A 26,535-nucleotide genomic window follows, 5' to 3' on the forward strand; every position below is an offset into this window, starting at 1 on the left:
CTGGCGCTCGACCAATGGCAGCTCGACTGGGACAAGCCCCGCCCCCTCTGACCCCGCCCCCTCTGGCCCCGCCCCCTCCCGCCGTATTCACCCTAAAACCGGCGCCCAAAGGGCAAATTTGGGGCAAATAAAGGCGATTTTGGGGCGTTTTGAAAAATGGGCAGTTTGATGGGGGGGAATTGGGGGGGTTTGGGGCTTTTGGGCTTCGTTTTGGGGTAAATTGAGGGGGGTTTGGGGCATTTCGGGCTCGTTTTGGGCTCATTTCGGGCCATTTTGGGCTCATTTCAGGCTCATTTTAGGGCATTTTGGGTTCATTTTGGGTCATTTCAGGATCATTTTGGGTCAATTCAGGCTCATTTTGGGCTCGATTTGGGGCATTTTGGGCTCGTTTTGGGGCATTTTGGGCTCATTTTGGGTCATTTTGGGCCATTTTGCGCTCATTTCAGGCTTATTTTGGGCTCATTTCTGGCTATTTTGGGTCATTTCAGGCTCATTTAGGGTCATTTTGGATCATTTTGGGCCATTTTCATGTCATTTTTGGTCATTTCAGGCTCATTTGGGGCATTTTGGGTCATTTCAGGCTCATTTTAGGGCATTTTGGGCTCATTTGGGGCCATTTCAGGCTCATTTTGGGCCATTTTCGTGTCATTTTGGGCACATTTGTGGGGTATTTCAGGCTCATTTTGGGCTCATTTCAGGCCATTTTGGGTCATTTTGGGTCATTTTGGGCTCATTTTGGGCCATTTTCATCTCATTTTTGGTCATTTCAGGCTCATTTGGGGCATTTTGGGTCATTTCAGGCTCATTTTAGGGCATTTTGGGCTTATTTTGGGTCATTTCAGGCTCATTTTGAGCTCGATTTGGGGCATTTTGGGCACATTTGGGGGCATTTCAGGCTCATTTTGGGCTCATTTCTGGCCATTTTGGGTCATTTTGGGCTCATTTTGGGCCATTTTGGGCTCATTTCAGGCTCATTTTGGGCCATTTCAGGCTCATTTTGAGCTCGATTTGGGGCATTTTGGGCACATTTGGGGGCATTTCAGGCTCATTTTGGGCTCATTTCTGGCCATTTTGGGTCATTTTGGGCTCATTATGGGCCATTTTGTCCTCATTTCGGGCCATTCTGGGCTCATTTTGGGCTCATTTTGGGCCATTTTGGGCTCATTTTGGGTCATTTCAGGATCATTTTGGGCTCATTTTGGGCTCGTTTTGGGGCACTTTGGGCTCATTTGGGGCCATTTCAGGCTCATTTTGGGGCATTTTGGGCTCATTTCGGGCCGTTTTGGGCTCATTTTGGGCTCATTTTGGGCCATTTTCATGTCATTTTGGGTCATTTCAGGCTCATTTGGGGCATTTTGGGCTCATTTTGGGCTCATTTTAGGGCATTTTGGGCTTATTTTGGGTCATTTCAGGATCATATTGAGCTCATTTTGGGGCCATTTTGGTCTCATTTTGGGCCATTTTGGGCTCAGTTTAGGCTCATTTTGGGCCATTTCAGGCTCATTTTGGGCTCATTTCGGGCTCATTTGGGGTAATTTTGGGCCATTTTGGGCTCATTTCAGGCCATTTTGGGCTCATTTTTGGCTCCTTTTGGGTCATTTTGGGGCCATTTTGGGCTCATTTTGGGCCATTTTCAAGTCATTTCATGTTCATTTTGGGCTCATTTTGGGCCATTTCAGGCTCATTTTGGGTTCATTTTGAGTCATTTTAATCTCATTTTGGGGCATTCTGGGCCCATTTGGAGCATTTCAGGCACTTTTTGGGTCATTTTGGGCACATTTTGGCTCATTTTGGGTCATTTTTGGGGCAATTTCACGCGAAATAAGCCCACAGGAAGACGGCGCCGCCCATCAGGACGATGGCGTTGACATTGACCAATCGGCTCCAGCGAGGGTCCTCGGGGGGCGGGGTCGGGGCTGGGGACACGCCCCCTGGTCCACGTGACCCCGCCCCTTCTGGTGGCTCCGCCCCCTGAGTCCTCGACTCCGCCTCCACATCTGGGAGAAATGGGAGTGAGCACCCGGACGCCTGGGTCCCTCCCGGACGCCTGGGTCCCTCCCGAATGCCTGGGTCCCCCCGAACGCCTGGGTCCCCTCCCGAACGCCTGGGTCCCCCCGAACGCCTGGGTCCCCTCCCGAATGCCTGGGTCCCCCCCGGACGCCTGGGTCCCTCACCTTGGAGCTGGATGTCACTGGTCACGTCCTTTGATTGGTCGAGGTCGATTCGCGGTTCCCGACTGTTCCGGAGACTGAACACCAACCGGTGGAGCTGCGAGAACCCGGACGCCTGGGTCCCTCCCGAACTCCTGGGTCCCCCGAACTCCTGGGTCCCCTCTCGAACTCCTGGGTCCCCTATTTGGGTCCCTCCCGAACTCCTGGGTCCCTATTTGGGTCCCTCCCGAACTCCTGGGTCCCTCCCGAACTCCTGGGTCCCTCCCCGAACTCCTGGGTCCCCTATTTGGGTCCCTTCCCGAACTCCTGGGTCCCCTATTTGGGTCCCCCCCGAACTCCTGGGTCCCCTATTTGTGTCCCTCCCGCACTCCTGGGTCCCCTCCCGAACTCCTGGGTCCCCTATTTGTGTCCCTCCCGAATTCCTGGGTCCCCTATTTGGGTCCCTCCCCGAACTCCTGGGTCCCCCCCGAACTCCTGGGTCCCTCCCGAACTCCTGGGTCCCTCCTGCACTCCTGGGTCCCTCCCGAACTCCTGGGTCCCTCTCGAACTCCTGGGTCCCTCCTGAACTCCTGGGTCCCCTATTTGGGTCCCTCCCGAACTCCTGGGTCCCTCCTGCACTCCTGGGTCCCCCCCGAACTCCTGGGTCCCTTCCCAAACTCCTGGGTCCCCTATCTGGGTCCCTCCCCGAACTCCTGGGTCCCTCCCCGAACTCCTGGGTCCCCTATTTGGGTCCCTCCCGAACTCCTGGGTCCCCTCCCGAACTCCTGGGTCCCTCCCGAACTCCTGGGTCCCTCCTGAACTCCTGGGTCCCCTCCCGAACTCCTGGGTCCCTCCCGAACTCCTGGGTCCCTCCTGCACTCCTGGGTCCCCCCTGAACTCCTGGGTCCCTCCCGAACTCCTGGGTCCCTCCCACACTCCTGGGTCCCCCGAACTCCTGGGTCCCCCCCCAAACTCCTGGGTCCCCTATTTGGGTCCCTCCCGAACTCCTGGGTCCCCTCCCGAACTCCTGGGTCCCTCCCCGAACTCCTGGGTCCCCTATTTGTGTCCCTCCCGCACTCCTGGGTCCCCTCCCGAACTCCTGGGTCCCTCCTGCACTCCTGGGTCCTCTATTTGGGTCCCTCCCACACTCCTGGGTCCCTCCTGCACTCCTGGGTCCCTCCCGAACTCCTGGGTCCCTTCCCGAACTCCTGGGTCCCCTATTTGGGTCCCTCCCCGAACTCCTGGGTCCCCTATTTGGGTCCCTCCCGAACTCCTGGGTCCCTTCCCGAACTCCTGGGTCCCCTATTTGGGTCCCTCCCGCACTCCTGGGTCCCCCCCGGCTCACGTGCACGCGCGGGATGGGCGGGGCGCACAGGGACACGCCCACCGCGATGACTCCGGTGACGAGGAAGAGCAGGAGCGCGAAGTGCAGGAAGTGGAGCCCGCAGAGCGCGCGCGGGCAGCGCGGGGGGGCCCCGCACGACCCCGCCCCCAGCGCCGCCTCCGGCACGAGCCGCGCGAGCCCCAGCGACACCCCCCCGAGCAGAGCCCAGAACGCGCCCTGGGGGAGGGGGAGGGGTCAGCCGGACGCCTGGGTCCCTCCCGAACTCCTGGGTCCCTATTTGGGTCCCCTATTTGGGTCCCTCCCGGACGCCTGGGTCCCTTATTTGGGTCCTTCCCGAACTCCTGGGTCCCTATTTGGGTCCCTCCCGAACTCCTGGGTCCCTTATTTGGGTCCCTCCCGAACTCCTGGGTCCCTATTTGGGTCCCTCCTGAACTCCTGGGTCCCCTATTTGGGTCCCTCCCGGATGCCTGGGTCCCTTATTTGGGTCCCTTATTTGGGTCCCTCCCGAACTCCTGGGTCCCTATTTGGGTCCCTCCCGAACTCCTGGGTCCCTTATTTGGGTCCCTCCCGAACTCCTGGGTCCCTATTTGGGTCCCTCCTGAACTCCTGGGTCCCGTATTTGGGTCCCCTATTTGGGTCCCTCCCGGATGCCTGGGTCCCTTATTTGGGTCCCTCCCGAACTCCTGGGTCCCGTATTTGGGTCCCTCTCAAACGCCTGGGTCCCTCCCCGAACTCCTGGGTCCCTCCCGCACTCCTGGGTTCCTCCTGAACTCCTGGGTCCCCTATTGGGTTCCCTCCCCGCACTCCTGGGTCCCCTATTTGGGTCCCTCCCCGAACGCCTGAGTCCCTCCCGAACTCCTGGGTCCCCCCCAACTCCTGAGTCCCTCCCGAACTCCTGGGTCCCTCCCTGAACTCCTGGGTTCCTCCTGAACTCCTGGGTCCTTCCCCGAACTCCTGGGTCCCTCCCCGCACTCCTGGGTCCCTCCCGCAATCCTGGGTCCCCTATTCGGTTCCCTCCCCGCACTCCTGGGTCCCTCCCGCACTCCTGGGTCCCCTATTAGGGTCCCTCCCGAACTCCTGGGTCCCTCCCTGAACTCCTGGGTCCCTCACGCCCTCCTGGGTCCCTCCCCGCACTCCTGGGTCCCTCCCCGAACTCCTGGGTCCCTCTCGAACTCCTGGGTCCCTCCCCGAACTCCTGGGTCCCTCCCCGAACTCCTGGGTCCCTCCCTGAACTCCTGGGTCCCTCCTCGAACTCCTGGGTCCCTCCCCGAACTCCTGGGTCCCTCTCCGAACTCCTGGGTCCCTCCCCGAACTCCTGGGTCCCTCCTGAACTCCTGGGTCCTTCCCCGAACTCCTGGGTCCCTCCCCGCACTCCTGGGTCCCTCCCGCAATCCTGGGTCCCCTATTCGGTTCCCTCCCCGAACTCCTGGGTCCCTCCCCGCACTCCTGGGTCCCTCCCTGCACTCCTGGGTCCCTCCCGCACTCCTGGGTCCCTCCCTGAACTCCTGGGTCCCTCTCGCACTCCTGGGTCCCCTATTCGGTTCCCTCCCCGAACTCCTGGGTCCCTCCCCGAACTCCTGGGTCCCTCCCCGCACTCCTGGGTCCCTCCCGCACTCCTGGGTCCCTCCCCGAACTCCTGGGTCCCTCCCCGCACTCCTGGGTCCCTCCCTGAACTCCTGGGTCCCTCCCTGAACTCCTGGGTCCCTCCCCGCACTCCTGGGTCCCTCCCCGAACTCCTGGGTCCCTCCCGCAATCCTGGGTCCCCTATTCGGTTCCCTCCCCGCACTCCTGGGTCCCTCCCGCACTCCTGGGTCCCCTATTAGGGTCCCTCCCGAACTCCTGGGTCCCTCCCTGAACTCCTGGGTCCCTCACGCCCTCCTGGGTCCCTCCCCGCACTCCTGGGTCCCTCCCCGAACTCCTGGGTCCCTCTCGAACTCCTGGGTCCCTCCCCGAACTCCTGGGTCCCTCCCCGAACTCCTGGGTCCCTCCCTGAACTCCTGGGTCCCTCCTCGAACTCCTGGGTCCCTCCCCGAACTCCTGGGTCCCTCCCCGAACTCCTGGGTCCCTCCCCAAACTCCTGGGTCCCTCCTGAACTCCTGGGTCCTTCCCCGAACTCCTGGGTCCCTCCCGCACTCCTGGGTCCCTCCCTGAACTCCTGGGTCCCTCTCGCACTCCTGGGTCCCCTATTCGGTTCCCTCCCCGAACTCCTGGGTCCCTCCCCGAACTCCTGGGTCCCTCCCCGCACTCCTGGGTCCCTCCCCGAACTCCTGGGTCCCTCCTCGCACTCCTGGGTCCCTCCCGAACTCCTGGGTCCCTCCCTGAACTCCTGGGTCCCTCCCCGAACTCCTGGGTCCCTCCCGCACTCCTGGGTCCCTCGCCGGGACTCACGGGCTCGTTGACGCGCGGGACGAAGATGCCGAGGAAGAAGACGGCGGCCACCGGGGGGGTGAGGTAACTGGCCACGGCCTGGATGTAATCGAACAGCCGCCCCCCCTGCGCCGCCTCCAGCACCGGCAGCCACGCCAGGCTCAGCGCCACCATGGCCGCCACCCACAGCCTGCGCCCGGACGCCTGGGTCCCCCACCGCCCGGACGCCTGGGTCCCCAGGACGCCTGGGTCCCCATTAACCCACACCCCCAGGTCCCTTATGGCCCCTTCATTCCCATTGACCTGAGCTCCCGGACGCCTGGGTCCCCTTTAACCCACACCCCCCGGGTCCCCTATGGCCCCTTCATTCCCATTGACCTGAGCTCCCGGACGCCTGGGTCCCTCACCACCCGGACGCCTGGGTCCCCATTAACCCACACCCCCGGGTCCCCTATGGTCCCTTCATTCCCATTGACCTGAGCTCCTGGACGCCTGGGTCCCCCACCGCCCGGACGCCTGGGTCCCCCGGACGCCTGGGTCCCCCACTGCCCGGACGCCTGGGTCCCCCGGATGCCTGGGTCCCCCACTGCCCGGACGCCTGGGTCCCCTGGGCGCCTGGGTCCCCATTAACCCACACCTCCTGGGTCCCCTATGGCCCCTTCATTCCCATTGACCTGAGCTCCCGGACGCCTGGGTCCCCTTTAACCCACACCCCCCGGGTCCCCTATGGCCCCTTCATTCCCATTGACCTGAGCTCCTGGACGCCTGGGTCCCCCACCGCCCGGACGCCTGGGTCCCCCGGGCGCCTGGGTCCCCATTAACGCACACCCCCCAGGTCCCCTTTGGTCCCTTCATTCCCATTGACCTGAGCTCCCGGACGCCTGGGTCCCCCACCGCCCGGACGCCTGGGTCCCCTGGACGCCTGGGTCCCCATTAACCCACACCCCCCAGGTCCCCTATGGCCCCTTCATCCCCATTGACCTGAGCTCCCGGACGCCTGGGTCCCCTTTAACCCACACCCCCCGGGTCCCCTTTGGTCCCTTCATTCCCATTGACCTGAGCTCCCGGACGCCTGGGTCCCCCACCGCCCGGACGCCTGGGTCCCCTGGACGCCTGGGTCCCCATTAACCCACACCCCCCAGGTCCCCTATGGCCCCTTCATCCCCATTGACCTGAGCTCCTGGACGCCTGGGTCCCCTTAACCCACACCCCCGGGTCCCCTATGGCCCCTTCATTCCCATTGACCTGAGCTCCCGGACGCCTGGGTCCCTTTAACCCTCACCCCCAGGTCCCCCGGACGCCTGGGTCCCCTTTAACCCACACCCCTGGGTCCCCAGGACGCCTGGGTCCCCCACCACCCGGACGCCTGGGTCCCTTCTAACCCGGACGTCTGGGTCCCCTCCCGAACTCCTCGGTCCCTCCCGAACTCCTGGGTCCCTCCTGAACTCCTGGGTCCCCCAGACTCCTGGGTCCCTCCCGGACTCCTGGGTCCCTCCCCAAACTTCTGGTTCCCCCGAAGTCCTGAGTCCCCCGAACTCCTGGGTCCCCCCGAACTCCTGGGTCCCCTCCCGAACTCCTGGGTCCCCCCGGACTCCTGGGTCCCCCCGAACTCCTGGGTCCCCCCGAACTCCTGGGTCCCCCCGAACTCCTGGGTCCCCTGGACTCCTGGGTCCCCCCGAACTCCTGGGTCCCCCCGAACTCCTGAGTCCCCCCGAACTCCTGGGTCCCCCGGACTCCTGGGTCCCCCCGAACTCCTGGGTCCCCCCGAACTCCTGGGTACCCCGAACTCCTGGGTCCCTCCCGAACTCCTGGGTCCCTCCCGGACACCTGGGTCCCCTCCCGAACTCCTGGGTCCCTCCTGCACTCCTGGGTCCCTCTCCAAACTCCTGGTCCCCCCGAACTCCTGTGTCCCCCCGAACTCCTGGATCCCCCCCGAACTCCTGGGTCCCTCCCCAAACTCCTGTCTCCCCCCGAAATCCTGGGTCCCCCGGACTCCTGGGTCCCCCGGACTCCTGGGTCCCTCCCGAACTCCTGGGTCCCTCCCGAACTCCTAGGTCCCTCCCGGACGCCTGGGTCCCCACCTGCCGGCGATGAGCAGCTCCCGGGGCCCCGCCCGGGGCCGCAGCCTCTTGTAAACGTCGAGGCTGAACAGGGCGGCCGAGCTGGCGAAGATGGAGGCCAAGGACGACATGAGCGCGGCCAGCACCACGGCCAGAATGAGGCCCCGCAGCCCTGGGGGGGGCACGGGGGCGGGGTCACCGCGGGGACCCGCCCACTGCACGGACAGACCCCCCGGACCCGATAATGGGGAGATAATGGCCCGTTAATAGCGCTAATAAGGCGTTAATAGCCCATTAATAGCGCTAATAGGGAGCTAATAGCCCAGTAATAGCGCTAATAGGGGGTTAATAGTCGTTTAATAGTCCCCAATAGTCCCCTAATAGACTCTAATAGCCCCCAATAGTCTCCTAATAGTCTCTAATAGTCCCCTAATAGCTCCCAATAGCCTCTAATAGTCCCCTTATAGCCCCCAATAGTACCCTAATAGCCTCTAATAGTCTCCTAATAGTCTCTAATAGTCCCCTAATAGAATCTAATAGCCCCCTAATAGTCCCCAGTAGTCCCCTAATAGAATCTAATAGCCCCCTAATAGCTCCCAATAGTACCCTAATAGCCGCTAATAGCCTCTAATAGTCCCCTAATAGCCCCCAATAGTCCCCTAATAGTCTCCAATAGTCCCCAATAGTCTCCTAATAGCCTCTAATAGTCTCCTAATAGTCTCTAATAGCCCCCTAATAGACTCTAATAGCCCCCTAACAGCCCCCAATAGTCTCCTAATAGTCTCTAATAGTCCCCTAATAGCTCTTAATAACCCACTATTAGCCCCTAATAGCCCCTGATAACCCCCTATTAGCCCCTAATAACCCCTGATAACCTACTATTAGGACCTAATAACCCCTAATAACCCACTATTAGCCCCTAATAGCCCCTAATAACCCACTAATAGCCACTAATAACCCCCTCTTAGCCCCTAATAACCCCTAATAACCCACTATTAGGACCTAATAACCCCTAATAACCTACTATTAGCCCCTGATAACCCACTATTAGCCCCTAATAAGCCCTAATAACCCACTATTAGGACTTAATAGCCCCTCATAACCCACTATTAGCCCCTAGTAACCCAATATTAGCCCCTAATAACCCCTGATAACCCACTATTAATAGCCCCTAATAACCCACTATTAGCCCCTAATAACCCCTAATAGCCCACTATTAGGACCTAATAGCCCCTGATAACCTACTATTAGGACCTAATAACCCCTAATAACCCACTATTAGGACCTAATAACCCCTGATAACCTACTATTAGGACCTAATAACCCCTAATAACCCACTATTAGGACCTAATAACCCCTAATAACTCCCTCTTAGCCCCTAATAGCCCCTCATAACCCACTATTAGCCCCTAGTAACCCACTATTAGGACCTAATAACCCCCTCTTAGCCCCTAATAGCCCCTCATAACCCACTATTAGCCCCTAATAACCCACTATTAGCCCCTAATAACCCCTGATAACCCCCTATTAGCCCCTAATAACCCCTAATAACCTACTATTAGGACCTAATAACCCCTAATAACCCACTATTAGCCCCTAATAGCCCCTAATAACCCACTAATAGCCACTAATAACCCCCTCTTAGCCCCTAATAACCCCTAATAACCCACTATTAGCCCCTAATAACCCCCTATTAACCCCTAATAACCCACTATTAGGACCTAATAGCCCCTAATAACCCACAATTAGCCCCTAATGAGGCCCATGGTGACGCACCGGGGGGCAGGAGGCTGACGACGAGCTGGGGATAGGCCAGGTTGGAGCAGCCCAGGGGGCTCCCGCAGGCGCGCAGGCAGCGCTGGGGGTCGGCGCAGCCCACGACCTCTGGGGGGCGTCGGGGGGTCAGCGTCACCTCAGCCGGCCAAGATGGCCGCCCGGAGACGGGCGACCAAGATGGCCGCCGAGCGTGCGGGGAGGAGGGAGAAAGATGGCCGCCTAAGATGGCTGTGACTCAAGATGGCCGCCACTCGAGATGGCGGCCCAGCATGGCGGCCCAAGATGGCCGCCACTCAATATGGTGGCACAATATGGCTACCCAAGGTTGGCCCAAGGTGGCTGCCCAAGATGGCTGCCATTCAAGATGGCTGCCCAATGTGGTGGTCCAAGATGGCTGCCGCTCAAGATGGTGACACAATATGGCTACCCAAGATTGGCCCAAGGTGGCTGTCCAAGATGGCCGCCACTCAAGATGGCTGCCCAAGGTTGCTGCCCATTGTGTTGGTCCAAGATGGCTGCCACTCAAGATGGCCGCCAAGCATGGTGGTGCAATATGGCTGCCACTCAAGATGGCTGCCCAGCATGGCAGCTCAAGATGGCCGCCCAATGTGCTGGTCCAAGATGGCCGCCACCCAAGATGGCCGCCAAGCATGGCGGTGCAATATGGCCGCCAGTCAAGATGGCTGCCCAGCATGGCAGCCCAAGATGGCCGCCCAATGGGGTGGTCCAAGGTGGCGGCCATCCAATATGGTGGCCCAAGAGGGCTGCCCAGCATGGTGGCCCAAGATGGCCGCCACTCAAGATGGCTGCCCAGTATGACGGCCCAAGATGGCCGCCCATTGTGTTGGTCCAAGATGGCTGCCACCCAAGATGGCTGCCAAGCATGGTGGTACAATATGGCCACCAGTCAAGATGGCTGCCACCCAATATGGTGGCCTAAGATGGCTGCCAAGCATGGTGGTGCAATATGGCCGCCACTCAAGATGGCTGACCAGCATGGCGGCCCAAGATGGCTGCCACCCAATATGGCGGCCCAATATGGCTACCCAAGATTGGCCCACGGTGGCTGCCCAAGATGGCCGTCACTCAAGATGGCTGCCCAGCATGACGGTCCAAGATGGCCGCCTATTGTGCTAGTCCAAGATGGCTGCCACCCAATATGGTGGCCCAAGATGGCCGCCAAGCATGGCGGTGCAATATGGCCACCACTCAAGATGGCGGCCCAATATGGCTACCCAAGATTGGCCCAAGATGGCTGCCCAAGATGGCTGCCACTCAAGATGGCCACCCCTTGTGCTGGTCCAAGATGGCTGCCAGCCAAGATGGCGGCCATGTTGGTTAGTCAAGACTTGGCGGCCATCTTGGGAGGCCATCTTGGGCGGCCATCTTGGGAGGCCATCTTGGGGCGGCCATCTTGGGGCGGCCATCTTGGGAGGCCATCTTGGGAGGCCATCTTGGGTGGCCATCTTGGGGCGGCCATCTTGGGCAGCCATCTTGGGCGGCCATCTTGGGAGGCCATCTTGGGCGGCCATCTTGGGAGGCCATCTTGGGCAGCCATCTTGGGCGGCCATCTTGGGCGGCCCTACCAAGCCATTATGTTGGGCGGCCATCTTGGATTGGCCAAAGGAAGCTCAGAGGACACCAGGGCGGCCATAGAGGGTCAAGACTTGTCAGCCATCTTGGGCGGCCATCTTGGGCGGCCATCTTGTCTTGGCCAAAGAAGGTCTGGTGACACCTGGGCAGCCATAGAGGGTCAAGACATGGCAGCCATCTTGGGCGGCCATCTTGGATTGGTCAAAGAAGCTCAGGGGACACCAGGGCGGCCATAGAGGGTCAAGACTTGTCGGCCATCTTGGGCAGCCATCTTGGGCGGCCATCTTGTCTTGGCCAAAGAAGATCTGGTGACACCTGGGCAGCCATAGAGGGTCAAGACATGGCGGCCATCTTGGGCGGTCATCTTGGGAGGCCATGTTGGGAGGCCATGTTGGGTGGCCATCTTGTTTCGCCCTGCTGGGCAGCCATCTTGGGCGGCCATCTTGGGCAGCCATCTTGTCTTGGCCAAGGAAGCTCAGGGGACACCAGGGCGGCCATAGGGGGTCAAGACTTGGCAGCCATCTTGGGCGGCCATCTTGGTTAGCCCTGCTGGGTGGCCATCTTGTCTTGGCCAAGGAAGCTCAGAGGTCTCCAGGGCAGCCATAGAGGGTCAAGACTTGGTGGCCATCTTGGGTGGCCATCTTGGGCGGCCATCTTGGGCGGCCATCTTGGGCGGCCCTACCAAGCCATTATGTTGGGCGGCCATCTTGGATTGGCCAAGAAAGCTCAGGGGTCTCCAGGGTGGCCATAGGGGGTCAAGACTTGGCGGCCATCTTGGGCGGCCATCTTGGGCGGCCATCTTGTCTTGGCCAAAGAAGGTCTGGTGACACCTGGGCAGCCATAGAGGGTCAAGACATGGCGGCCATCTTGGGTGGTCATCTTGGGAGGCCATGTTGGGAGGCCATGTTGGGTGGCCATCTTGTTTCGCCCTGCTGGGCAGCCATCTTGGGCGGTCATCTTGGGCGGCCATCTTGTCTTGGCCAAGGAAGCTCAGAGGACACCAGGGCGGCCATAGGGGGTCAAGACTTGGCAGCCATCTTGGGCGGCCATCTTGGTTAGCCCTGCTGGGTGGCCATCTTGTCTTGGCCAAGGAAGCTCAGGGGTCTCCAGGGCGGCCATAGAGGATCAAGACTTGGTGGCCATCTTGGGTGGCCATCTTGGGCGGCCATCTTGGGCGACCATCTTGGGCGGCCATGTTGACCAGCCCTACCAAGCCATTATATTGAGTGGCCATGTTGGGCGGCCATCTTGGATTGGCCAAGGAAGCTCAGAGGACACCAGGGCGGCCATAGAGGGTCAAGACTTGGCGGCCATCTTGGGCGGCCATCTTGGATTGGCCAAGGAAGCTCAGGGGTCTTCAGGGCAGTCATAGGGGGTCAAGATGTGGCGGCCATCTTGGGCGGCCATCTTGGGCGGGTCGGGGGGAGGGGCGACTGACCGGGGAAGAGGACGCGGGCGGCCATGCCGGGCAGCACCATGAGGAACATGGGCAGCACCTTGAGGTACCCGCAGACCACGCAGCCGCCGCGCACGTGGGTGAGCGAGCGGCCGGCCAGGCAGCGCTGGACGATCACCTGGGGGGCACAGGCACCCCCAGTCACCCCCAGTACATCCCAGTTCATCCCAGTACATCCCAGTGCATCCCAGTTCATCCCAGTACATCCCAGTACATCCCAGTGCATCCCAGTGACCCCCAGTGCATCCCAGTAACACCCAGTGACTCCCAATGACTCCCAGTGACTCCCAGTAACACCCAGTGACCCCCAGTGACTCCCAGTGCATCCCAGTAACACCCAGTGCATTCCAGTGCATCCTAGTGCATCCCAGTAACACCCAGTGACTCCCAGTGCCTCCCAATGCATCCCAGTAACACCCAGTGCATTCCAGTGCATCCTAGTGCATCCCAGTAACACCCAGTGACTCCCAGTAACACCCAGTGACTCCCAGTGCATCCCAGTAACACCCAGTGCATTCCAGTGCATCCTAGTGCATCCCAGTAACACCCAGTGACTCCCAGTGCCTCCCAATGCATCCCAGTAACATCCAGTGCATTCCAGTGCATCCTAGTGCATCCCAGTAACACCCAGTGACTCCTAGTGCATCCCAGTGACTCCCAGTGACTCCCAGTCCCATCCCAGTGCATCCCAGTGACTCCTAATGACACCCAGTGACCCCTAGTCACCCCCAGTGCCACCCAGTGCATCCCAGTGACTCCCAGTTCATCCCAGTAACACCCAGTGACTCCCAATGACTCCCAGTGACTCCCAGTAACACCCAGTGACTCCCAGTGCATCCCAGTAACACCCAGTGCATCCCACTGCATCCCAGTGACTCCCATTGATCCCCAGTTCATCCCAGTGACTCCCAGTGCATCCCAGTAACACCCAGTGACACCCAGTGACCCCCAGTGCTTCCCAGTGCATCCCAGTGACTCCCAGTGACCCCCAGTAACACCCAGTGCATCCCAGTAACACCCAGTGACACCCAGTGACCCCCAGTGCATTCCAGTGACCCCCAGTGCATCCCAGTGACACCCAGTGCATCCCAGTGCATTCCAGTGACATCCAGTGCATCCCAGTTCATCCCAGTAACACCCAGTGGTGCCTCCCAGTAACACCCAGTGCATCCCAGTGACTCCCAGTGCATCCCTGTGACCCCCAGTCACCCCTAGTCACCCCCAGTCCCTCCCAGTTCATCCCAGTGACCCCCAGTGCCTCCCAGTTCATCCCAATAACACCCAGTGCATCCCAGTGACTCCCAGTCACCCCCAGTGCCTCCCAGTTCATCCCAGTGCATCCCAGTAACATCCAGTGACACCCAGTGACCCCCAGTGACTCCCAGTGCTTCCCAGTGCATCCCAGTGACCCCCAGTGATCCCCAGTGACTCCCAGTGACCCCCAGTGCTTCCCAGTCCCTCCCAGTCCCATCCCAGTTCACTCCCAGTCCCTCCCAGTTCACTCCCAGTGCTTCCCAGTGCTCCCTACTCCCTCCCAGTCCCTCCCAGTCCCATCCCAGTCCCTCCCAGTTCACTCCCAGTCCCATCCCAGTTCCCCCCAGTCCCCTCCCAGTGTCCCCAAATCACCTCCCAGTCCCATCCCAGTCCCTCCCAGTTTCCCCCAGTCCTATCCCAGTTCACTCCCAGTCCCTCCCAGTCCTATCCCAGTTCATTCCCAGTGCTTCCCAGTGCTCCCTAATCCCTCCCAGTCCCATCCCAGTTCACTCCCAGTCCCATCCCAGTCCCTCCTAGTTCACTCCCAGTTCCTCCCAGTCCCATCCCAGTCCCATCCCAGTTCACTCCCAGTCCCATCCCAGTCCCTCCCAGTTCACTCCCAGTCCCTCCCAGTGTCCCCCAATCACCTCCCAGTCCCCTCCAGTTCCACCCCAGTTCACTCCCAGTCCCATCCCAGTCCCTCCCAGTTCACTCCCAGTCCCTCCCAGTGTCCCCCAATCACCTCCCAGTCCCCTCCAGTTCCACCCCAGTTCACTCCCAGTCTCCTTCCAGTGTCCCCAAATCACCTTCCAGTCCCTCCCAGTTCACTCCCAGTGCCCCCCAATCACCTCCCAGTCCCCCCCAGTTCCATCCCAGTTCACTCCCAGTCCCTCCCAGTGTCCCCAAATCACCTCCCAGTCCCTCCCAGTTCACTCCCAGTTCACTCCCAGTCCCTCTCAGTTCACTCCCAGTGCTCCCTAATCCCTCCCAGTCCACCCCAGTCCCTCCCAGTGCCCCAAATCCCCTCTCAGTCCCATCCCAGTTCCCTCCCAGTTCACTCCCAGTCCCTCCCAGTCCCTCCCAGTCCCCCCCAGTGCCCCAGCCCCACCTGGTCGGTGCACCAGTACCAGGCTGAGATGACCCCCAGCCCCAGGATGAGGCCGGTCCAGGGCAGGTCCCAGTGCCTCCCAGTCCCATCCCAGTTCACTCCCAGTTCACTCCTAGTGTTCTCCCAGTGCTCCCTGATCCCTCCCAGTCCCTCCCAGTGCCTCCCAGTCCCATTCCAGTCCCATCCCAGTCCACTCACAGTGCCTCCCAGTTCACTTACAGTCCCATCCCAGTTCCATCCCAATCCCTCCCAGTTCACTCCCAGTCCCTCCCAGTTCACTCCCAGTGCTTCCCAGTGCTCCCTAATCCCTCCCAGTCCCTCCCAGTCCCATCCCAGTTCACTCCCAGTTCACTCCCAGTCCCTTTCAGTCCCTTCCCAGTCTCTCCCAGTCCCATCCCAGTCCCTCCCTGTCCCTCCAAGTGCCTCCCAGTCCCATCCCAGTCCCATCCCAGTTCCATTCCAGTCCCTCCCAGTGCCCCCAAATCCCCTCCCAGTCCCATCCCAGTCCCATCCCAGTCCCTCCCAGTTCACTCCCAGTGCTCCCTAATCCCTCCCAGTCCCTCCCAGTTCACTCCCAGTTCACTCCCAGTGCCCCCCAATCACCTCCCAGTCCCTCCCAGTTCACTCCCAGTCCCATCTCAGTGTCCCCAAATCACCTCCCAGTCCCTCCCAGTCCCCCCGAGTGTCCCCAAATCCCCTCCCAGTTCACTCCCAGTCCCTCCCAGTCCCTCCCAGTCCCCCCCAGTGCCCCAGCCCCACCTGGTCGGTGCACCAGTACCAGGCGGAGATGACCCCCAGCCCCAGGATGAGGCCGGTCCAGGGCAGGTCCCCGTCGCGGGGGCTGCGCAGCAGGTTGAAGGCGTCGGGCCGGGGGCGCCCGCAGGGCCCCGTGATGTTGGGGGGCACGGCCAGCGGGTAGAGGGTCCGCAGCCCCTCGTAGCCGCCCACGGCGACCAGGGCTGCGGGAACCAGTATAGACCAGTATAAACCAGTATAGACCAGTACGAACCAGTATAGACCAGTATAAACCAGTATAGACCACTATGGAGCAGTATGGACCACTATGGAGCAGTACGGACCAGTATGGCATTGGAGTGATCTGCCCCAGTCCCTCCCAGTACCAAACCAGTATAACCCAGTATATCCCAGTATGGACCACTATGGACCAGTATTGACCAGTGTGGACCAGTATGGACCAGTATGGACCACTATGGCATTGGAGTGATGTGCCCCAGTCCCTCCCAGTACCAAACCAGTATAACCCAGTATAACCCAGTATATCCCATCATAACCCAGTATAACCCAGTGTATCCCAGTATAACCCAGTATATCCCAGTATGTCCCAGTATATACCAGTATCACCCAGTATGGACCACTATGGCATTGGAGTGATCCACCCCAGTCCCTCCCAGTACCAAACCAGTATAACCCAGTATATCCCAGTATAACCCAATACAACCCAGTATAACCCAGTATGGACCAGTATGGCATTGGAGTGATCTGCCCGAGTCCCTCCCAGTACCAAACTAGTATAACCCAGTATATCCCAGCATAACCCAGTATGGAGCAGTATAGACCAGTGTGAACCAGTATGGACCAGTATGGACCACTATGGCATTGGAGTGATCCACCCCAGTCCCTCCCAGTACCAAACCAGTATAACCCAGTATATCCCAGTATAACCCAATACAACCCAGTATAATCCACTATGGACCAGTATGGACCAGTATGGCATTGGCATGATCTGCCCCAGTCCCTCCCAGTACCAAACCAGTATAACCCAGTATGACCCAGTATAACACACTATAACCCAGTATACCCCAGTATATCCCAGTATGACCCAGTATAACACACTATAACCCAGTATACCCCAGTATATCCCAGTATGTCCCAGTATATCCCAGTATAACCAGTGTAACACAATATAACCCAGTATATGCCAGTATAACCCACTATACCCCAGTATACCCCAGTATAACCCAGAATAACCCAGTATATTCCCAGTATATCCCAGTATGACCCAGTATAACACACTATAACCCAGTATACCCCAGTATATCCAAGTATGTCCCAGTATATCCCAGTATAACCAGTATAACACACTATAACCCAGTATACACCAGTATAACCCACTATACCCCAGTATAACCCAGTATATCCCAGTACAATCCAGTATAACCCAGTATAACCCGTATATCTCAGTACAACCCTGTACAACCCAGTATAACCCAGTATAACCCAGTATATCCAATATATCCCAGTATATCCCCGTATAACCCAGTATACCCCAGTACAACCAATATATCCCAGTATAACCCAGTATAACCAGTATAACCCAGTATCTCCCAGTATAACCAATATAACCCAGTATAACCCAGTATATCCCAATATAACCAATATATCGCAGTATATCCCAGTATACCCCAGTATATCCAATATATCCCAGTATAACCCAGTATAACCAGTATACCCCGTATAACCAGTATCTCTCAGTATAACCAGTATCTCCCAGTACAAGCCAGTATAACCCAGTATACCCCAGTATATCCAATATATCCCAGTATAACCCAGTATAACCAGTATACCCCGTATAACCAATATCTCCCAGTATAACCAGTATCTCCCAGTATAACCAGTACAACCCAGTATGTCCCAGTATAACCAGTATCTCCCAGTATAACCAGTACACGCACCGTATCCCGCCAGCACGGCCGCCCCCAGCACCATGATGAGCGTCTGCAGCAGGTCCGCGAACATCAGCGCCGTCAGGCCCCCTAGGCCACGCCCACCAATCAGGACACGCCCCTCATGCCACGCCCACCCCCAGACCCCGCCCCTTCTCCATTAATCCCCGCCCACCCACCTTTAAACCCGCCCCCATAGAGCGCCAGTGATTCCCCATTGGCCACGCCCCCAATGTGGCGATGCCCGCCAATAAGGCCACGCCCCCTTATTCAGGACACGCTCCACAGGCCACACCCACTCTAGGGCCACGCCCCTCCCCATTAAGCCCCGCCCACCCGCCTTTAAACCCACCCCCCTTTAAACCCACCCCCATTGACCCCCATTGATCCCCCTTTGGCCACGCCCCCAATGAGACCACACCCCCTTAGTAAGGACACGCCCCATAGGCCACATCCACCCTCAGGCACACGCCCTTCCCCATTAAGCCCCGCCCACTCACCTTTAAACCCACCCCTTAGACCCTGTTATCCCCGTCCCCTTAAGCCCCGCCCCATTTTGCCCCCGCCCCATTTGACTCCTCCCCATTCAGGCCACACCCACATCGTGCCCCGTCCATGTAAACCATGCCCACACAAGACCACGCCCCCTTAGTCCACGCCCCCTTTACCCCCCATTTCCCCTTTAGCCCCGCCTACCCCAGACCCCGCCCCCTTTGGACCCGCCCCCTTAGGACCCGCCCCCTCAGGCCACCCCCCCTCAGGCCCCGCCCCCTTTACCGGTGATGGTGTAGAGGGCGGTGACCCCCAGCAGCGCCCCCACGGCCGGGAGGAGCCCCCAGCCCAGCGCCGCCCGGATGAAGATGGCGCCCGAGTACATGTCGACCTGTGCACACCCCATAGAGACCCATAGAGACCCATAGAGACCCATAGATTGACCATAGAGACCCATAGAGACCCATAGAGACCCATAGAGACCCATAGGGACCCATAGAGACCCATAGAGACCCATAGAGAGACCATAGAGACCCATAGAGACCATGGAGACCCATAGAGACCATGGAGACCCATAGAGACCCATAGAGACCCATAGAGACCATAGAGACCCATAGGGGACCATAGAGACCCATAGAGATCCATAAGGACCATAGAGACCCATAGAGACCATACAGACCATAGAGACCCATAGGGACCCATAGGGAGACCATACAGACCCAGAGAGACCACAGAGACCATAGAGACCCATAGAGACCATAGAGACCCATAGAGACCCATAGAGACCCATAGAGACCCATAGGGGACCATAGAGACCCATAGAGATCCATAAGGACCATAGAGACCATAGAGACCCATAGAGACCATACAGACCATAGAGACCCATAGAGACCCACAGGGACCCATAGGGACCCATAGGGACCATAGAGACCCATAGAGACCCATAGAGAACATAGAGACCCATAGAGACCCATAGAGACCATAGAGACCCATAGGGACCATAGAAACCCATAGAGACCATAGAGACCCATAGGGATCCCCTATAGATCACCCCTGGCCTCAATAGACCCCCCCAACCCCTACAGATCCCCTATAGAACCCCTTCATGTCCCCTATGGGCCCCCCAACCTCTAAAGATACCCTACAGATGCCCTATAGCCTCTATAGACCCCCATAGACCTCGCAGGCTCTATAGTTCCCCTATACATCCTCTATAGACCCCTCCCAACCCCTATAGATCCCCCATAGACCCCTCAACCCCTATAGGTCCCCTGTAGATCGCCTACATATCACCCATAGCCTCTATAGACCCCCAACCCCTACGTCCTCTGTAGCCCCTATAGACCCCTTTTAACCCCTATAGATCCCCTCTAGATGTCCTATAGGTCCCCTATATGTCCCCTATAGGTCGCCTATACCGAGATCTTGGTGGCCACGTAAAGAACCAGCGACAGCAGCGCCAGGAACAGGCGGATCCGCCCCCCCCCGAACCGCCGGGCCAGGAACTGCGGCATCGTCGTCACCTGTGGACCCAGGCGTCCGGGGGACCCAGGAGTTCGGGAGGGACCCAGGAGTTCAGGGGACCCAGGAGTTCGGGGGACCCAGGAGTTCGGGGGGTACACAGGAGTCCGGGGGGGACCCAAGAGTTCGGGGGGGGGACACCCAGGAGTGCAGAGGGGACTCAGGTGTCCGGGGGACCCAGGAGTTCGGGAGAGGGGACCCAGGCGTTCGGGGGGGACCCAGGCGTTCGGGGGGGACCCAGGAGTTCGGGAGGGACCCAGGAGTTTGGGAGGGGACCCAGGAGTTCAGGAGGGACCCAGGAGTTCGGGAGGGACCCAGGAGTGCGGGGAGGGACCCAGGAGTGCGGGGAGGGACCCAGGAGTGCGGGGAGGGACCCAGGAGTGCGGGGAGGGACCCAGGCGTTCGGGGGGGGACCCAGGAGCGTAAAGGGGACCCAGGAGTGCAAAGGGGACCCAGGAGTTCGGGAGGGACCCAGGTGTCCGGGGGACCCAGGAGTTCGGGAGGGACCCAGGAGTGCGGGGAGGGACCCAGGAGTTCGGGGGGGACCCAGGAGTTTGGGGGTGACCCCCACCCCATCACACCCCACCCCGGACACCCAGACCCCGCCCTCCATGGCCCCTCCCCCCCATGGCACCTCCCACCAATAGGCCCCGCCCCCCAATAGGCCCCGCCCCCAACTCACCCCCGCCCGCATGTAAATGGGGACGAAGACCCAGCCCAGGAGCAGCACGATGAACATGCCCTGGGGGCGGGGCCAGGGGAGGGGGCGTGGTCACAGGGGGCGGGGCCAAAAGGGGAAGGGGCGGGGCCAGGTGGGGACATTATGGGGGTGGGTGTGAGGAGCCCATGGAGGGGGCTATAGGGATCTATAGGGGGGCTATGGGGGAGCTATAAAGACTATAGGGGATTGTTTGGGTCTATGGGGCTCTATGGGGGTCTATAGGGTTTGTAGGGGGCTATGGGGGGCTATAAGGGCTACAGGGAATTGTTTGGGTCTATGGGGCTCTATGGGGGTCTATAGGGTTTGTAGGGGGCTATGGGGGGCTATAAGGGCTACAAGGGATTGTTTGGGTCTATAGGGCTCTATGGGGGTCTATAGGGTTTGTAGGGGGCTATAGGAGTGTATGGAGTCTACAAGAGGCTATAGGGGTCTATGGGGTCTATAGGAGGCTATGGGGGGCTATAGGAGATTGATTGGGTCTATAGGGCTCTATGGGGGTCTATAGGGTTTGTAGGGGGCTATGGGGGGCTATAAGGGCTATAGGGGATTGTTTGGGTCTATGGGGCTCTATGGGGGTCTATAGGGTTTGTAGGGGGCTATGGGGGGCTATAAGGGCTACAGGGGATTGTTTGGGTCTATAGGGCTCTATGGGGGTCTATAGGGTTTGTAGGGGGCTATGGGGGGCTATAAGGGCTATAGGGGATTGTTTGGGTCTATGGGGCTCTATGGGGGTCTATAGGGTTTGTAGGGGGCTATGGGGGGCTATAAGGGCTACAGGGGATTGTTTGGGTCTATAGGGCTCTATGGGGGTCTATAGGGTTTGTAGGGGGCTATGGGGAGCTATAAGGGCTACAGGGGATTGTTTGGGTCTATAGGGCTCTATGGGGGTCTATAGGGTTTGTAGGGGGCTATAGGAGTGTATGGGGTCTACAAGAGGCTATAGGGGTCTATGGGGTCTATAGGGGGCTATAGGGGGCTATAGGGGATTGTTTGGGTCTATGGGGCTCTATGGGGGTCCATAGGGTTTGTAGGGGGCTATGGGGGGCTATAAGGGCTATAGGGGATTGTTTGGGTCTATGGGGCTCTATGGGGGTCTATAGGGTTTGTAGGGGGCTATGGGGGGCTATAAGGGCTATAGGGAATTGTTTGGGTCTATGGGGCTCTATGGGGGTCTATAGGGTTTGTAGGGGGCTATGGGGGGCTATAAGGGCTATAGGGAATTGTTTGGGTCTATGGGGCTCTATGGGGGTCTATAGGGTTTGTAGGGGGCTATGGGGGGCTATAAGGGCTACAGGGGATTGTTTGGGTCTATAGGGCTCTATGGAGGTCTATAGGGTTTGTAGGGGGCTATGGGGAGCTATAAGGGCTATAGGGGATTGTTTGGGTCTATGGGGCTCTATGGGGGTCTATAGGGTTTGTAGGGGGCTATAGGGGGTTATGGCATCTATAGGGTTTGTATGGGGCTATGGGGGACTATGGAGGCTATGTGAGGCTATAAGGGATTGTTTGGGGCTATAGGGCTCTACAGGTGTCTTTAGGGGTCCATAGGGTCTCTGAGGGTTCTACAGGTGTCTATAGGGCTCTATGGGTGTCTATGGGGCTCTATAGGGCTCTATGGGTGTCTATGGGGCTCTATAAGGCTCTATGAGTGTCTATAGGTGTCTATGGGGCTCTATGGGTGTCAATTGGGCTCTATAGGTGTCTATAGGTGTCTATGGGGCTCTATGGGTGTCTATGGGGCTCTATAGGCCTCTAAGGGTGTCTATAGGTGTCTATGGGTGTCTATGGGGCTCTATAGGGCTCTATGGGTGTCTATGGGACTCTATGGGTGCCTATGGGGCTCTATGGGTGTCAATGGGTGTCTATGGGGCTCTATAGGGCTCTATGGGGCTCTATGGGTGTCTATGGGGTTCTATAGGGCTCTATGGGGCTCTATGGGGGTCTATAGAGCTCTATGGGTCTCTATGGGTGTCTATGGGGGTCTATGGGGGTCTATGGGGGTCTATGGGGCTCTATGGGTGTCTATAGGTGCCACTCACGATCCACTCGAACCCCGCCACGGCGATTCCTCCGGCCGCCCCCGTCCCCGCCAGCCCCACAAAGTGACCGGAGCCCACGTTGCTGGCGAACAGCGACGCCCCCACCTGGGGACAATGGGGGCAATGGGGACAATGGGGACAATGGGGGCAATGGGGACATTGGGGACATTGGGGGCAATGGGGGCAATGGGGGCAATGGGGGCAATGGGGGCAATGGGGGCAATGGGGGCAATGGAGGACATTGGGGGCAATGGGGACATTGGGGGCATTGGGGGCATTGAGGGCGATGGGGACATTGGGGACATTGGGGGACAATGGGGACACATATGACCCCCCTCCCAGTACCCCCATATCCCCCCCCATGTCCCCATATCCCCATTGCCCCCAATGTCCCCATTGCCCCCCATTGTCCCCAGTGTCCCCATTGACCCCAATGTCCCCATTGCCCTCCATGGCCCCCAATGTCCCCATTGCCCCCATTGCCCCCAATGTCCCCATTGACTCTAATGACCCCATTGTCCCCATTGCCCCCAATGTCCCCATTGCCCCCATTGCCCCCAATGCCCCCATTGCCCCCAATGTCCCCATTGACTCTAATGACCCCATTGTCCCCATTGCCCCCAATGTCCCCAATGTCCCCACTGCCCCCATTGCCCCCAATGTCCCCATTGCCCCCCATGTCCCCAATGTCCCCATTGCCCCCCATGTCCCCATTGCCCCCATTACCCCCAATGTCCCCATTGCCCCCATTGACCCAAATGTCCCCATTGTCCCCATTGCCCCCAGTACCCCCATCACCCGCAGTCCCCCCCATTTCCCCCATTGTCCCCATCGCCCCCCATGGTCCCCATTGCCCCCAATATCCCCATCACTCCCATCGCCCCCATCGCCCCCATTGTCCCCATTGTCCCCATTGCCCCCAATGTCCCCAATGTCCCCATTGTCACTCACGGGTCCCCAGCTCATGCTCCGCCCCGCCAGGAAATACCCGCTGATGGTGTCACGGCGACCGCGGCGCAGGGACTGGGGACACCAGTGACACCAGTAAGGGACACCAGTGACACCAGTATAGGGAACACCAGTGACACCAGTATAGGGAACACCAGTGGTCCCAGTATGGGATCCAGGGCTCCCAGTATAGAGGAAACCAGGGCTCCCAGTGCTCCCAGTATAGAGAACACCAGGGCTCCCAGTAAGGGACACCAGTGACACCAGTATAGGGAACACCAGTGACACCAGTAAGGGATCCAGGGCTCCCAGTATGGCACACAAGGGCTCCCAGTATAGAGAAAACCAGTGCTCCCAGTATAGGGGAAACCAGAGTTCCCAGTGCTCCCAGTATAGAGAACACCAGGGCTCCCAGTAAGGGACACCAGTGACACCAGTATGAGATCCAGGGCTCCCAGTATAGAGGAAACCAGAGCTCCCAGTGTTCCCAGTATGGGATCCAGGGCTCCCAGTACAGAGGAAACCAGTGCTCCCAGTATGGGATCCAGGGCTCCCAGTAAGGAACACCAGTGCTCCCAGTATGGGATCCAGTGACCCCAGTAAGGAACACCAGTGCTCCCAGTATGGGGTCCAGTGACCCCAATAAGGAACACCAGTGCTCCCAGTACAGAATCCAGTGCTCCCAGTATAGAGAACACCAGTGCTCCCAGTATAGAGAACACCAGTGCTCCCAGTATGGGATCCAGGGCTCCCAGTAAGGGACACCAGTGCTCCCAGTATAGAATCCAGTGACCCCAGTAAGGGACACCAGTGCTCCCAGTATAGAATCCAGTGACCCCAGTAAGGAACACCAGTGCTCCCAGTATGGGATCCAGTGACCCCAGTAAGGGACACCAGTGCTCCCAGTATGGGATCCCCAGTCCTCCCAGTGCTCCCAGTTATGGGTCAGGGGGGTCAGGGAGGGGGTGGGGGGTCAAGGGTCAGAGGTCAAAGGTCACTTGGGGGGCGCGACCCCTTACCCAGAGCCCCACGGCGAGAACCAGGACGAGATACCCGACGATCACCCCCAGGTCCCAGGGGGACACGGGCGCCGGCGGCTCCATCGCGGGGACCCAGGCGTCCGGGGGGACCCAGGAGTTCGGGAGGGACCCAGGCGTCCGGGGGGACCCAGGAGTTCGGGAGGGACCCAGGAGTTCGGGAGGGACCCAGGAGTTCAGGGGGGACCCAGGCGTCCGGGGGTGACCCAGGAGTTCAGGAGGGGACCCAGGAGTTCAGGAGGGACCCAGGAGTTCGGGACTCAGGAGTTCAGGGGGTACCCAGGAGATCGGGGGGGACCCAGGAGATCGGGACTCAGGAGTCCGGGGGGGACCCAGGAGATCGGGAAGGAACCCAGGAGTTCGGGGGAATCAGAAATTTGGGAGGGACCCAGGAGTTCGGGAGGGCACCCAGGAGTTCAGGGGGGACCCAGGAGATCGGGAGGGGACCCAGGAGATCGGGACTCAGGAGTCCGGGGAGGACCCAGGAGTTCGGGAGGGGACCCAGGAGTTCGGGGGGGGACCCAGGAGTTCGGGAGGGGGGACCCAGGAGTTGGGGAGGGGACCCAGGAGATCGGGAGAGGGGACCCAGGAGTTCGGGAGAGGGGACCCAGGAGATCGGGACTCAGGAGTTCGGGAGGGACCCAGGCGTTTGGAGGGGACCCAGGAGTTCGGGAGGGGACCCAGGCGTCCGGGGGAGGAACCCAGGCGTTCAGGTTATAGGGGACCCAGGCGTTCGGGTCTGACCCCGCCCCCCCCGTGCCGCTTGGATGCCCCCCAAGTGACCGGAGTGGACCCAGGCGTCCGAGAGGGGACCCAGGCGTTCGGGGGCCTCAACCCTTCCCCCCATTGAACTGCTGAGCTTTGCACAAATGTGCCCCTCCTCCCACTGCCAAGAGGGGACCCAGGCGTCCGGGGGGGGACCCAGGAGTTCGGGAGGGACCCAGGAGACCAGGAAAGGGGACCCAGGACTCTGGGAGAGGGGACCCAGGAGTTCGGCAGGGACCCAGGCGTTCGGGAGGGGACCCAGGAGTTCGGGAAAGGGACCCAGGAGATCAGGAAAGGGGACCCAGGAGTGCGGGAGAGGGGACCCAGGAGATCGGGAAAGGGACCCAGGAGATCGGGAAAGGGACCCAGGAGTTCGGGAGAGGGGACCCAGGCATCCGAGTCCCCTTTGGTTGTCTCCTCTTCCTCATTAATGGCGTCTCTACCTAATTAATGGCGTCTCTACCTAATTAATGACCTCTGTGCCTAATTAACGGTCTCTGTGCCTAATTAACGGTCTCTGTGCCTTATTAACGGCATCTCTACCTCGTTAATGGCGTCCCTACCTCATTAACAGCATCTCTACCTAATTAATGGTGTCTCTACCTAATTAATGGTGTCTCTACCTAATTAATGGCATCTCTACCTAATTAATTGTGTCTCTATCTAATTAATGGTGTCTCTATCTAATTAATGGTCTCTCTACCTCGTTAATGACCTCCCTACCTCGTTAATGACCTCTCTACCTCATTAATGGGATCTCTTCCTCATTAACCCTTTCTCTACCTAATTAACGGCATCTCCACCCAATTAACGGCATCTCCACCCAATTAACGGCTTCTCCCCCTAATTAACGGCATCTCCACCCAATTAACGGCATCTCCCCCCAATTAACGGCATCTCCCCCTAATTAACGGCATCTCCACCCAATTAACGGCATCTCCCCCTAATTAACGGCATCTCCCTCCAATTAACGGCATCTCCCCCCAATTAACGGCATCTCCACCCAATTAACGGCATCTCCCCCTAATTAACGGCATCTCCCCCCAATTAACGGCATCTCCCCCTAATTAACGGCATCTCCACCCAATTAACGGCATCTCCACCCAATTAACGGCATCTCCCCCCAATTAACGGCATCTCCCCCTAATTAACGGCATCTCCACCCAATTAACGGCATCTCCACCCAATTAACGCCCCAGTTTCCGCCCCAACCACCATC

General features: G+C 59.1%; 1 protein-coding gene across 1 annotated transcript; it reads right to left on the bottom strand.

Annotated features, from left to right (window-relative positions):
• Positions 1-1,786: 1,786 nt before the first annotated feature.
• Positions 1,787-24,617, bottom strand: LOC308052640 (sodium/glucose cotransporter 2-like; the record flags this gene model as incomplete). Its single annotated transcript, XM_080364698.1, has 15 exons — positions 1,787-1,997; positions 2,175-2,268; positions 3,496-3,711; positions 5,884-6,052; positions 7,944-8,094; positions 9,699-9,806; positions 12,730-12,865; positions 15,869-16,068; positions 17,803-17,883; positions 18,571-18,676; positions 19,704-19,808; positions 20,489-20,548; positions 22,567-22,671; positions 23,518-23,589; positions 24,534-24,617. The coding sequence occupies 15 exons, from the start codon at positions 24,615-24,617 to the stop codon at positions 1,813-1,815; spliced, it is 1,872 nt and encodes a 623-aa protein (XP_080220824.1). The 3' UTR covers positions 1,787-1,812.
• Positions 24,618-26,535: the final 1,918 nt, after the last annotated feature.

Source organism: Nesoenas mayeri (genome assembly GCF_963082525.1).
Source record: "Nesoenas mayeri genome assembly, contig: SCAFFOLD_165, whole genome shotgun sequence".
Classification (NCBI taxonomy): Eukaryota; Metazoa; Chordata; class Aves; order Columbiformes; family Columbidae; genus Nesoenas; species Nesoenas mayeri.